Source organism: Dipodomys ordii, unplaced genomic scaffold, assembly GCF_000151885.1.
Source record: "Dipodomys ordii isolate 6190 unplaced genomic scaffold, Dord_2.0 Scaffold40, whole genome shotgun sequence".
In the NCBI taxonomy this organism is placed as follows: domain Eukaryota; kingdom Metazoa; phylum Chordata; class Mammalia; order Rodentia; family Heteromyidae; genus Dipodomys; species Dipodomys ordii.
In genome coordinates this window covers 10437663-10450885 of record NW_012267256.1, presented here as the reverse complement: position 1 = coordinate 10450885, position 13223 = coordinate 10437663, and the positions used below count along the sequence as shown (strand labels likewise).

The window sequence follows — 13223 nt, the reverse complement described above, 5'->3', positions numbered from 1 at the left end:
ACTCTCCCGGGAGGCTTGTTGCAAATTAGACCCGATTAGCCCTGGGCCAATCGGAACCGTGGGAATGGTAGCCAAACCTGATGGCATAGAACCCAGGCAGTTTGCCAAGCTCTTAAACCCAATCACCTAAAAGCGGAGCTCTCCAGGCTGAGTTTGAAGAAAGGTGGGGAACACAGCATCCCTGCCTCTAAATGTCCCCCTGGGAAACTTATGGGCAGAGAAATTAGAAGTCCATTCTAATAGTACCATGAGCAAACATGGCACTAACAAGGATATCGCCCAATAGCAGAGCTGAAGAGAACTGAATATTCAGTTAGTCAATACCAAAGGCATTTAAATGAGAATCCTTTTTAGAGTATACTTCACTTTCTGCATAGGATATCTTCAAGGGCAGAAAAATCTGCTACCAATTATGAATGCATTTATTTGGATTGGACAGTTGACTTCTATCTTATTTCCTTACTGTTTTGGGGGGGTCACCTGTGTGTGTGGAACTCAGGGCCTGGGCGCCGTCCCTGAGCTTTTTTGCTAGCACTCTATTACTCTGAGCCACAACTCAGCTTCTGGTTTTCTGGTGGTTAACTTGGAGATAAAAGTCTCACATTACAGCCTAGGCTGGCTTGAAACTGCAATCCTCAGATCTCAGCCTTCTGAGTAGCTGTAAGGACTACAAGTGTGAGCCACCAGCTCCTGGTTTTCCTTACATTTTAAAATAACTGGGCTGGGAAGGTGGCTCAGTGGCAAAGTGCTTGCCTTGCATGCATGAGGCCCTGAGTTCGATTCCTCAGCACCACATAAGCAGAAAAAGCCAGAAGTGGCACTGTGGCTCAAGTGGTAGAGCACTAGCTTTGAGCTAAAGAGCTGAGGGACAGTGCCTAACCCAGAGTTAGATCCCACAACCAACCAAAATAATAATAATAAGATTTCTTTTTTTTCTTCTTTCCCTCACCCCCACAGTACAAGGGTCTCATGCTTGCTAGGCAGGCACTCTACCACTTGAGCCATAGCCCATCCCTTTTTGCTTTAGTTAGGATTGTTTGCATTGGCTCTTGAATTTTTGCTAGGGCTAGCTTCAGATCAAAATCTTCCTACCTAGGGCTTTACATGTAGCTGTGATTACAAGTATGAACCACCACGTTCAATGCTGAGATAGGGTCTCACTTCTTGCCTGTGTTAGATTTCTACCACAATCCCCACTTGATTACGAGTGTCAGCTACTGTACTCAGCCTCCAGTAATGACGTTTCTTTCTTGAAGAAGCAGTGTACATACACACATAAATTTATTCATCAACCAGTGTAACACTTCATGTCCTATGCAAAACCTGCCTTAATTAGAAAGATTCACCTTTATCTCCAATAATGTTCATAACCTTTGCTAGGCAGGGTTTCACTAAAAATACCATACTGATGTTAGAATGAAGCATTTTTAGTATTATTTTTGACTGAGGACCAACACAAAAGCAAGTATGAACCTGTCATCCTTGTAAAGGAAGTGGTCAGAAACTAGTTTTGCAACCCTTAGCCAACCACCCACCTCCACCCTGTAAAAGAGGTTACAGAGGCCAAAGAAGAAGGTAGCAACTAGATTGTGCTCATTAGAAAGAACTATGGGTGAGTAAGGCATCTGCCCCAGCCCAGCAGAAGAAACTTCCCTGTTTTGTTTTGTTTTTGTTTTTGTTTCCAGTTCTGGGGCTTGAACTCTGGGTCTGGGCACTGTCCCTGAGCTTTTGGGCTCCACCCCAGTGCCACTTCTGGTTTTCTGGTGGTTAATTGGAAATAATTCTCACTGACTTTCTGCCTGGGCTGGCCTCAAAGCATAATCCTCAGCTCTCAGCCTCCTGAATAGCTGAATAGCTAGGACTACAGGTGTGAGCCACCAGGGCCCTGCAGAACTTCACTTTTAAGGTTTGGTATTTATTCTATGGAGTATCTGGTTCACACCTAAGTTCCTAAGGACTCCAGAAAGCAAAGCAAGGGGATCTTGCTATTTGGAATTGACCTCTGGCCTATCACTCATTTCCTATCCCTTTCTTTCTTTCTTTTTTTGTCGGTTGTGGGGCTTGAACTCAAGGCCTAGGCACTGTCCCTGAGCTCTTTTGCTCAAGGCTGTCATTCTACCACTTTGAGCCACAGCATCGCTTCTAGTTTTTGAGTAGTTGTTCATTGGAAATAAGAGTCTCACGGGAACTTTTCTGCCCGGGCTGGCTTCTAACCACAGTCCTTAGATCTCAGCCTCCTGAGTAGCTAGGGTTACAGGCGTGAGCCATTGGTGCCCGGCTCCCTGCCTTTCTGTCTTTCTTTTTTCCTTCCCAGTGTTGACCAACAAGATCAGTTTTCTCCTGTAGTGAGGCGGGTCAACCGCAGGGCCTCACTCATGCTGGCTCTGCCACTGAGCTCTGTCCCCAGACCATAATCAGGACTTCACCTCTTCATCGCATTGTCCATCTCCCTTGGTCCTGCGTGAATTCTAGGAGCAGACTTTAGTTTGAGCACTGCTGAGTCCTGGCACTTAGAGGCAGGCCACAGGTAGTGGCACTGTATATTTGCCTCACACATTCTGCATCACTACTCACCCTACCAACCCTACCTATTCAGTATTCCTATCCCTGTTTTGCAGAGAGGAAACTGGAGTTTACAGGGGTTAAGGCACTTAACCCCTATCACACACAAAGCCAAATCTATCTGTTCCCAACATTTCTACTCAGCCTGTGAAGGCTACATCAGCTCAGGTTTCAAATCATCCTCTCCTAGATGATAGATTGTATACTTTCTAATCTAAAATTGTGGGAGGAGCAACATGTCCCTTTGATCTCACTCTGTGAACCTAGTTTAGTGAGGGTAATAAATAGTAGTTTTCATGCTCGATAGGAAATGTACTCATTACCTTACTCATGTAACTGTAACCCCTCTGTACATTCTTTTTGTGCGTGTACGTTTTTTATTGTAAAAATGCTGTACAGAGGGGTTATAGTTACTCTGTACATTGTTTTTACAATAAAAAAATAAACAGTAGCTTTCATTCACTGCCAGACAGTAAGTCAGATCACTCAGAATACACTTCATGGCGATTTAACTATGAAAATGCGTTTATTATCCAGGTAAAACAGGAGGCTGAAGCAGGAGGATCTCAAGGGCAAGTCCAATCTGGACAACATAGTGAGGCCCTTGTTCAAAACAAAACAACAAACAAAACACTTGATGATTTACAAAGGGCTCTACACTTTTCCATGCTCTTTTATTTCGGTATTTTTTTAATTAACCATTTTGCTGTTAACTTAAAAGCTTTTGGAAGCCTAAATAGCTTTGTTGTGTTGGCTAAATATGTTCATTATTTTTTTAGATAGGTTGCTTTGTAAAGCCTTTTTTGACGTTATTTTTCCTTTCCTCAAATCTTTCTGTGTATTGTTACTCACCTCAGGAGAGCAAAGATAGCCACAGCTCACATCAGACATCCTGGACCTGGTCTGTTTCTGCTCATAGGATGTGGTTATTTTACATGCTTCCAACCACATCTACCTGAGCCCTCTTATTCTCTGCAATGACAGATTTGTGAAATTTCAATAGAGATGACCATAGAAAACTAGTCCAGATTTAAACTCTCTTAACTTCTGAGCAACCCTGAACATATTGCTGTATTTCCTCATTTCCCACCCTTATCTTCCAATAGAGGTGTTGGGCCAACAAACCCAAGGAGGATATTGCATGCAGAAGGGCGTGGCCACGACCTGGAGTCATACAGAGGACACGTTCAGTTGTGTGTGTGTGTGTGTGTGTGTGTGTGTGTGTGTGTGTTGGTCCTGGGGATTGAACCAGGGCACTGTCCATGAGCTTTTGCATTCAAGGCTAGTACTCTACTACTTGAAGCACAGCTCCACTTCTGACTTTTCGGTGATTAATTGAATATAAGTCTCACAGATTTTCCTGCCCAGGATGGCTTTGAACATGGAGCCTCATATTTCAGTCTCCCAAGTAACTAGGATTACAGGCGTGAGCCACCAGCACCCAGCAACATGCCCAGTCTTAAAGGAACCTCCAAATATGATGATGATGAGAAGAAGAGGAGGAAGAGGAATAGGAGAAAGAAGAGCAGGAAGAGGAGAAGGGGGAGGGGGAGGAGGAGAAATATTTTTTTTAACAAAATGATATAAAATAAAGGAGTCAACCACAATCTTGCTGCTACTCATAAATGTGGGCTCAAAGTTGGCATCTTTCTTGGTTTCTCAGAGAGGCTATTTGGAGTTTTATGGGAATTTCCTGTTTCTTATTTTAGCAATAATTCAAAATTTTAAAAATCACTCTTTAAAATACCCTTCTTCCAACCAGACCAAGTGCACCACTGACATCTTCCCAGAGCTGGTCCTCGGGTCCATGTTCCCTGCCCACCAGCACTGGCCCTGGGACATTAGAGATGGTTTCCTCTGGAATCTAAGAGCTGTATGTTAGTCATGAGGCCTGAACTCTGGGCCTGGGCGCTGTCCCTCAGCATTTCAGCTCAAGGTTAGTGCTCTACCACTTGAGCCACACCATCACTTCTGGCTTTTTTCTGCTTATGTGGTGCTGAGGAATCGAACTCAGGGCCTCGTGCATGCAAGGCAAGAACTCTACCACTGAGCCACCTTCCTAGCCCAAGAATATATTTTTTGAATGGTGAATAAATTAAGGTTTTCTCAAAGCAGTTCTAACATGTGTCTGACCTGAACAATAGAGTATGTGACATTTCCTGGAAATTCCCATGCTATGTGTTGAAAGATCAAGTTCAGAATTAAGACCATAAGGTGCCTCTTAAACCTCTTTTGCTGTTTAATAGCCATACCTTAAAATTCATCCACTTAGAGTTACCATTCAGCAGGTTTTCATGGATTCACAGAGTTGTGTCCCTATCACCAGAATCTGATTTTAAAACATTTTTAATGCCTTAAAGAGAAACCCAGAACACATGAGCAGTTCTCTATTCCTTTCCTGTCCCCTGCAGCTGTCAACTATAAATCTGCTTTCTGTCTGTATTTGCCTATTGAAGACACTCTGCATCTCTGAGGTCATATTATATGTGATCTTTTTTGACCAGTTTCTTTCATTTTGCATAATATTTCTTTTTCTGTATTTTACCCATCCTGAGGCTTGAACTCTGAGCTTAGGCACTATCCCTGAGCTTTGTGCTTAAGGCTAGTGCTCTACCAAGTTTTCTTGGCCACATATATTTTCATTTTTCCTATTTACATAAACAGGAGTGAAGTCCCTATGTTATATTGTTTTGAGGAACCATACAACAATTTTTTCTATGTGGCTACACCATTCTCCCCTCAGCCATGTATGAGAATTCCAACTTCTCCCCTTCTGTCTCTGGCTAGGGCTTGTTGTCTTTTTCCTTAAACCTTTCAAGAGCCTATGAAGCATCTTTGTGTTATAGTTTTGAATTGCATTTTCCTGATAACTAATAATGTTCTTTTCATATGATTATTAGCCATTTGGACATCTTTAGGGAAATATTGGTTCAAATCCTTTTCTAAGTTTTCATCTGGACATTTGCCTTTTTATGTTGAGTTGTAACTTTCTTACATAGTCTAGATTTAAACCCTTAAATCCTCAGTTTTGGGGGGTTTGAACTCAGGACCTGGGCACTGTCCCTGAGCTCCTTTGCTCAAGGCTAGTGCTCTACCACTTGATACACAGCTCCACTTTTGGTTTTCTGGTGGTTAATTGGAGATCAGAGTCTCCTGGAGAGCACTGGTGGCTCAGGCTGGTGGCCTGTAATTCTAGCTACTCAGGAAGTGGGAATCTGAGGACTGTGGTTTGAAGCCAGCCTGGGGAAGAAAAACAGTTAAATTCTTGGGCTGGGAAGGTGGCTCAGTGGTAGAGTGCTTGCCTCACATGCATGAGGCTCTGGGTTTGAGTCCTCAGCACCACATAAACAGAAAAGGCCGGAAGTGGCGCTGTGGCTCAAGTAGAACCCTAGTCTCGAACTGAAGAGCTGAGGGACAGTGCCCAGGCCTAGAGTTCAAGCCCCACAACCGACAAAAAAAAAAGCCTCATGTGCTTTGCTGTCTGGGCTGGCTTTGAACTATGATCCTCAGATCTCAGCCTCCTGAGTAGCTAGGATTACAGGCGTGAGCCACCAATGCCTGGCTGAGATATTCAGTTTTGTTCCACAAACTTAATAATGTTTAGGATATTCTACTTTCTAGGATAGAAAACTATTTTACATATATGCACATATGTGTGTATATACATAAATATCTATATGTATGATGTTTTTGCTAGTTTAATTTTGTCTTAACCATGCCAGTGGTTTTCTCAAAAAAATACGTGATGAATATTAAATTGAAAAATAGTTCCACAATGGGTTTGCCCTGTCAAGAACTCTCTGAATCACAAGGAGACAGAATTACTTCACTGTTTTCACACTGTATGAATAGAAGATCATTTTTTTTAAATAAAATGTTGGCAGAATTTGAATATGGACTGTCGATGAGGTCACAGTATTATGTCAGTCCAAGTTTCCTGAGTTTGATAATTATATTGTATTGTGTGTCAGAATGTTCTTGTTTTAAGAAAATTCACATGAGTGGGTTCTGTGGTGAAGGGAGGGATGTTTTGTGTCCAGTTTACTCTCCCTAAATGGTTCTGGAAAAAATGCTAATGTTGATTTATAGATAGAAAAATAGTGATCAAATATGTAGGATTAAATGGTAGCAATTGAGTGAGGATATGGTGGAATTCTTTCAAATATACTTACCACTTTTCCTCCAGGTTCAAGTTCAGTCAAAATAAAAGGCCAGGAGTGTAGCACAGTTATACAACATATACTTAAGGTTCACAAGTCAAAGAAAAAGTACTTCCTCCAGAATATGTGTGTGTGTGTGTGTGTGTGTGTGTGTGTGTGTGTGTGTGTGTGTGTGTGTACATCAAACAGCCTTAGAAGGCAAATGAATTTTTTATTAATTAATAAGTTTTTTATTGTGAAAACACCATACAGAGGGGTTCCAAGTACATGAGCAAGGTAGGCAGATGAATTTTTTAAATCATAAATAAAACTAAAAAGAGGAAACTTCCGTTCTGAACTTGCTCAAGTAAATTCTGTTTACAAAATAACCCAGAAGTTATTAGAGAATTTCTTTAGTTATATGAAATATGAATCCCTCCCCTGCAAAAAAAAGTGGAATAAAATTGGAAAGTAGTGCTACAATTCCACACTTTCTGAGCCCATTGTTTCTTGCTTCGGTGTTCAATTAGATAAAGTATTTCTTTCTCACACAAGGCTTAACCAAATAGGAGCCTTTTAAAGCCACAAGAGGTAGGAACCACATCTTCACGGTGGGAAAGCAAAAGCCAATCAACATTACTTCATCCTTGTCTTTAATCCATAAGAATAACCTCAGCACAGTTCATTACCACTCGTGGCTCTTAAAGTGGCAGCCCTTGAACCCTGCAAGCTGATGGTTGATACTAAAATTTAACAGCTTAAAGAAATCACAAGCCAGGCGCCAGTGTCCTACACCTGTAATCCTAGCTACTTAGGAGGCTGAGATCTGAGGATCTCGATTCAAAGCCAGCCCAGGCAGGAAAGTTCTTGAGATTCTTAGCTTGAATAAACCACTAGAAAACCGGAAGTGGTGCTGTGGCTCAAGAGGTAGAGTGCTCGCCTTGAGCTGAAGAGCGCAGGGACAGCACCCAGGCCCAGAGTTCAAGCCCCACGACCAACCAAAAAAAAAAAAAAAGAATAAAAGAAATCACATATACACTGCCGTGGAAAACACATTTTACAGACTTCATCACCCATTTTAGCATTTTGAAAAGAGAGTGGAACTTTATTTATTTATTTTAACACGTGCAGAATTTGAAAGGAAAAGAATGTGTCAACTCATTGTTTTTGTAGTGGTAGGAATAGAACTTGAGACCTTACACATGCTAGGCGAGCCCTCTACCACTAAACTATAATTCCATCCCCCTGTACTTTTGCATTTTTTTATTATCAGTAAAAATATAAATGGCTTTACTATTAAAATTCACAGAATTCTCTTTTTTTTCTTTTTTTTTTGTTAGTCGTGGACCTGAACTCTGGGCCTGGGCGCTGTCCCTCAGCTCTTCAGCTCAAGGCTAGCTCTCTACCACTTGAGCCACAGCACCATTTCCAGCTTTTTCTGCTTGTGTGGTGCTGAGGAATTGAACCAGGGCCTCATTCATGCAAGGAAAGCACTCTACCACTGAGCCACCTTCCCAGCCCCATAATTCTCTTTTTGAATATTTAATTGAATCTCTTTTAAATTTTGTATTATTATCTTTAAGTAGTTGTACAAAGGAGTTGCCATTTAACAAAGCAGTTTAAGAATACGGTGCATCTTGATCAATGTCACCCCTCACAGAATCCTTTGGAATTTTTTTATTATTCAAATTCCTTAGTTCCTAAATATTTGACATACCCTCGATGAATAGGTTCACTTCCATTTCTGGAAAGCCTCCCTGTGGCAAATTTCCACAAATGAAAACCACAACTAACTAGTATTTCAACAGGGAGGAAATATTGTACGTCTCACTGATACTGATTTAACTACTGATAAAAGGAACTGGTTCATCAATATTCCAACAATTAAGACTGGTTATCATATCACAGTAAAGTACCGTGGTTTCTCCTCCTATGCCTCGTCAATATGCTGTCTACCTGCATTGCTTTGGCTCTTGTTGTTATTCGTAAAGGTATATGTAGGCTCTGCATTTATGTGACTTGTCACTGGTCCTTGATTCATCAGCCAGAATGTCACCTGAGAGCTTGTTGCAAATGCAGGTTTACCAGCCAAACCCTAAAATCAGACACACTGGTAGACAAGCCCAAGAAATTGCATTATAACCAGCAATATACATCAGAACCATTCTAATGTACATTCTAAGCTTGAGAATCCCACCATTGACTCATCAGTACCAAAGAGGAGGAAAAGAGAAAACAAAAGAAACAGCAAAAGAAAAGACAAGAAGAAAGAAAAAGGAAAGAAAGCAGAGAAGGAGGGGAAAGGGGGAAGCAGATTGAATTTTGCAAAATGCTCAAGTATGAATACATGACAAGGGTGATCTGAAAAGCAACGACTCAAAGACAGTCCGGGCTGTCACAGCATACCCCTCTCCCAATTCATGGGACCCCACCAATCACATCTCACAAATGCCACAACATATCTCATGCATAGGGAATATAACGCAAAATGGGCTACATGCAAAACCACATGTTTAAAACCCACATGTGCTTTCCTCCAAGGTGTGGCTCTCAGAGAAAGGTTTCATTGCCAAAGAAACCACCACCTCAGCCACTCTCCCAGAGCCATGTGTTCACTGTTTGTCTTTGTTTTTCCAGTAAAGGATTACCTTCCAGTTCAACTTTTACCCTGGAGGAAGGGACCATCTACTTGACTGCTGAGCCAAATGCTCTGGAAATGCAGGACGATAATGCCTCTGTGCTGGATGTCTATTTAGTAAGTCATCTTTCCTTTCTCTCCCCTCTTTTTCCGGATAATGACTGGATTGAGCAAAGTGCTAGTTTATGAAACTGGAAAACAAGTTTTATCAAACCAGGCAGGGCCAGGCAGTGGTGGTTCATGCCTGGAAGCCTAGCTACTCAGGAGGCTCTGAGATCTGAAGATTGTTGTTCAAAACCAGCCCGGGCAAGAAAGTCTATGAGACTTTCAATTAAACTTTCCATAAAATCTGCAATTAACTCACAAAATAATGGAACTGGGAATTGGAAGCAGAGCTCTAGTGATAGAGCTATAGCCAATGAACAGAAGCATCAGATCAGGAGTTCAAGTCTCAAGTCTCAGACAAAAAAAAAGAAAAGATTTAAGTGGAGCTTTGGCCCAAGTGGTAGAGCTCTAGCTTTGAGTTTATTTCATTTAGATGTAGCAGGCATTTCAGAAAGAGGTCACTTGAAATCTTATCTTCTTGAGCCAAGGGTTTTCTTTAATTAATTGACTTTATTGCTATTATAGAGGTGATGTACAGAGGAATCACAATTACATGAGTCAGGTAATGAGTACATTGCCTTTCGTACAGTGTCTTCTGTTCCCTCATTCCCTCCCATCTCCTCCCACAAGCTGTAAATAGTTCACTTCCATCAGTGTCTAGTGAGCTCCACTGCTGCACTTTTTCAGCCTTTTTTAAAAAGTCTTTTGTTTCCATATCTTGGAGTTTATTTCATTATGTAAATTATTTTAGGTAAATATGAAGAGGCACTGAGGCATTACTCCTTTGTGTTTCTCTCCGAAGAATATCCTCTTTTTGGTCTCACTGTGTATGAGTATCTAGAATCCTGTATAATTTGTCCTACCCCCGTGCATTTTAGATCTAACTTCTGCACATTGAGAGAACATGCATCTTTTGTCTCTCTGAGCTTGGCTTAACTCACTTGCCAGGATTTGTTCTAGTTCCATCCATTTCCCTTCAAATGAAATTATTGTATTCTTTCTAATGGCTGTGTAAATTTTTCTGCCATTTTCCTGTGTCTTTACACATGCCAGATCTGCAGAAGCCATGACTGGTTTGGGTCACTGTAAAATCAAAAGGGAAGGTGAGTGGTCTTGCTGGTGCCAGCTCTGCCTCTGCATTCCTGATTCCTTGGGTAGGAAAGGGTCTGCATCATGTTGCTTTTCCTTTTGCATATTATCAACTTCATTTCATTAATGTCTTCACTGCTTTCTTTTGTGTCGTGACTCCTTTGACGTTAAAAAGCTAAACACTTCAGAAAAAGATAATGCCAGCATCTGAAGCCACAGAGAAATATCTGTAACTACAGGCACTTGAAGACCAGTTCGAAATCAAGGCAATATTCAGATAGGAAGAGGTGAGGTCAAATGACAGAGAGTGGGGGGAAAGAAGGGAGGAAGGAAGGGAGGAAGGAAGGGAGGAAGGAAGGAAGGAAGGAAGGAAGGAAGGAAGGAAGGAAGGAAGGAAAGAAGGAAGGAAGGAAGGAAGGAAGGAAGGAAGGAAGGAAGGAAGGTAGGAAGGAAGGAAGGAAAAGGCATTGTGGATAGCTTTATAAGAGACAATGGATAGGAGAGACACTTGAACTAATAGGCACAGGCAGGAACTTCCTGAACAGAGTTCTAGGATCACAACAAATTGGAGAGAGACTCGACAAATGGGACTACCTTAAAATAAAAAGTTTCTGCACAACTAACGACATAGCAACCAAGCTAGAAAGACAGCCAACAAACTGGGAAAAATTATTTACCAGCAATATGTCAGACAAGGGGTTAATATCCAGTATGTACAGGGAGCTCAAGAAACGAATCCCTCCCAACCCTAACAAACCAATTACTAAATGGGCAAGGGAACTAGAGAGAGACTTCTCAGAAGAAAAGATAAAAAATGGCAAAGAAACACATAAGGAAATGTTCACCATCCCTGGTTGTGAAGGAAATGCAAATAAAGACAACCCTGAGATACCACCTTACCCCAGTCAGAATGGCCCACATCCTCAAGTCAGCCAATGACAAATGTTGGAGGGGATGCGGAGAAAGAGGAACCCTATTACACTGATGGTGGGAATGTACAGTTACACAACCACTTTGGAAAGCAGTCTGGAGGGTCCTCAGAAAGCTAAATATTGACCTCCCTTATGACCCAGCCATACCACTTCTAGGCATCTACCCTGAACAACAGGAACCAGTATACAAGGACACGTGCACCTCCATGTTTATTGCAGCACTGTTTATAATAGCCAGAATATGGAAACAACCCAGATGCCCCACTACAGATGAATGGATCCAAAAATTATGGTACCTATATACAATGGAATATCATGCAGCCATTAGAAAGGACAAAATAATAACATTCACAGGAAAATGGATGGAACTAGAAAAAAACCATGTTGAGTGAGGTAAGCCAAGAGCAAAGAGACAAACAGCACATGGTGTCCCTGATAAGTGGATGTTAAATCCAAAAAGTAAGGAGATACAACAAAGTAAACAAGACTAGAGAAACAAAGGCCCTCCACTCAGCTGGTCAAATCATTACTAAATGACCTCATGCTGCTGATCACATACAATGTATATATGTGCACATTGGAGAGAAACTAGGAGGAGGACACAGAAACAGAGGGAAACAGGGGAAAACATACAACCTAGGGGCCCATTACCTGCACTAGTTATTGATCAAAACGAAGTAAGCAACTCAATGGCAGTGATGGGAGGGAGGGAATGAGCGGGAAAGAGAGAACAGCTGACACTAAGCAAATGAAAGAAAGGTACATATCACCCAATGTGGAAGAAATAACTGTATTGTCAAAGCTCATAGAATTCATAAACTTTATAGACCACGATAAAGACAGTTTGCCCTATGAAGGTTAGAATGTGTTTGTGACTTTAACTAAGTATCACTGTCCCACAATACTGTGAAATTTATGGCCAAATGGTCAGTCTTCCAGTACAATATATTGTGGTTCAGAAGTAAGAGAGGAAAAGAAGAGTAGCAACCAGGGGAAGGTAGCAGATAGGAGGAATTTTTCTCAAAAAGTTTAGAGAAATAGTGATCTATCCTAAACCTATAGTTTTAGCTAAAAACAAGAAGCCATGAAGCCTTTCTTGAGTGTCTGCAGCAACCCTAAGCTGTCCTATGGCCTTTAGAGGGGACTAAGTCATATCATCTCATAGCATTCCTCGAAGGGAGGTATGGTTACTTGTACAAACAAGATGCATGGATATTACAGTCCGCCCCCAAGAATCAGTATGAGTCAGATTCAAACCAGTAGGGACTAACCAAAAACCAGCATGCTTAACTGCTAAACAATGATTCTGGGATGAAGTGGCATATTGAATTAAACCCAGAAAGCCAAAAATGTAGCTCTCAGTGGAGTCTTTGCCTAGCATACACCAGGCCCTCGTTTGATCCATAAAATAGTCCCTTCTCAAAAAAAAAAAAAAAAACACACAAACCTAGATAAGTCAAACAACTTACCCAAAATCAGACCAAGTAATATGACAAGAAAAACTAGATAGAGGGGAAACAAACTTAAAGAGACATATTTGAACTGATAAACCTGGACTTTTTAAACTTCGGTATAGAAAGGGAAATGGCTTGGCACAATTGGTAGACAAGAGTTTACATACTAATAATAAGAATGGTCAGCCAGGGGCTGGGAAGGTGGCTCAGTGGTAGAGCACTTGCCTTGCATGTCTGAGGCCCTGGGTTCGATTCCTCAGCACCACATAAGCAGAAAAAAAAAAGCCAGAAGTGGCTCTGTGGC

The 13223-nt window shown here is 41.5% G+C and overlaps 1 protein-coding gene across 3 annotated transcripts in view; it reads left to right on the top strand.

Annotated features, from left to right (window-relative positions):
• Pip5k1b (phosphatidylinositol-4-phosphate 5-kinase, type I, beta) overlaps nt 1–13223 on the top strand; it is a 141249-nt gene that overhangs the window by 119190 nt on the left and 8836 nt on the right. For all 3 annotated transcript variants that reach the window (XM_013018483.1, XM_013018484.1, XM_013018482.1), the window contains exon 13: nt 9339–9456. In XM_013018483.1, the coding sequence (XP_012873937.1) occupies nt 9339–9456 (118 nt within the window). The remainder of the gene's footprint in view (nt 1–9338; nt 9457–13223) is intronic.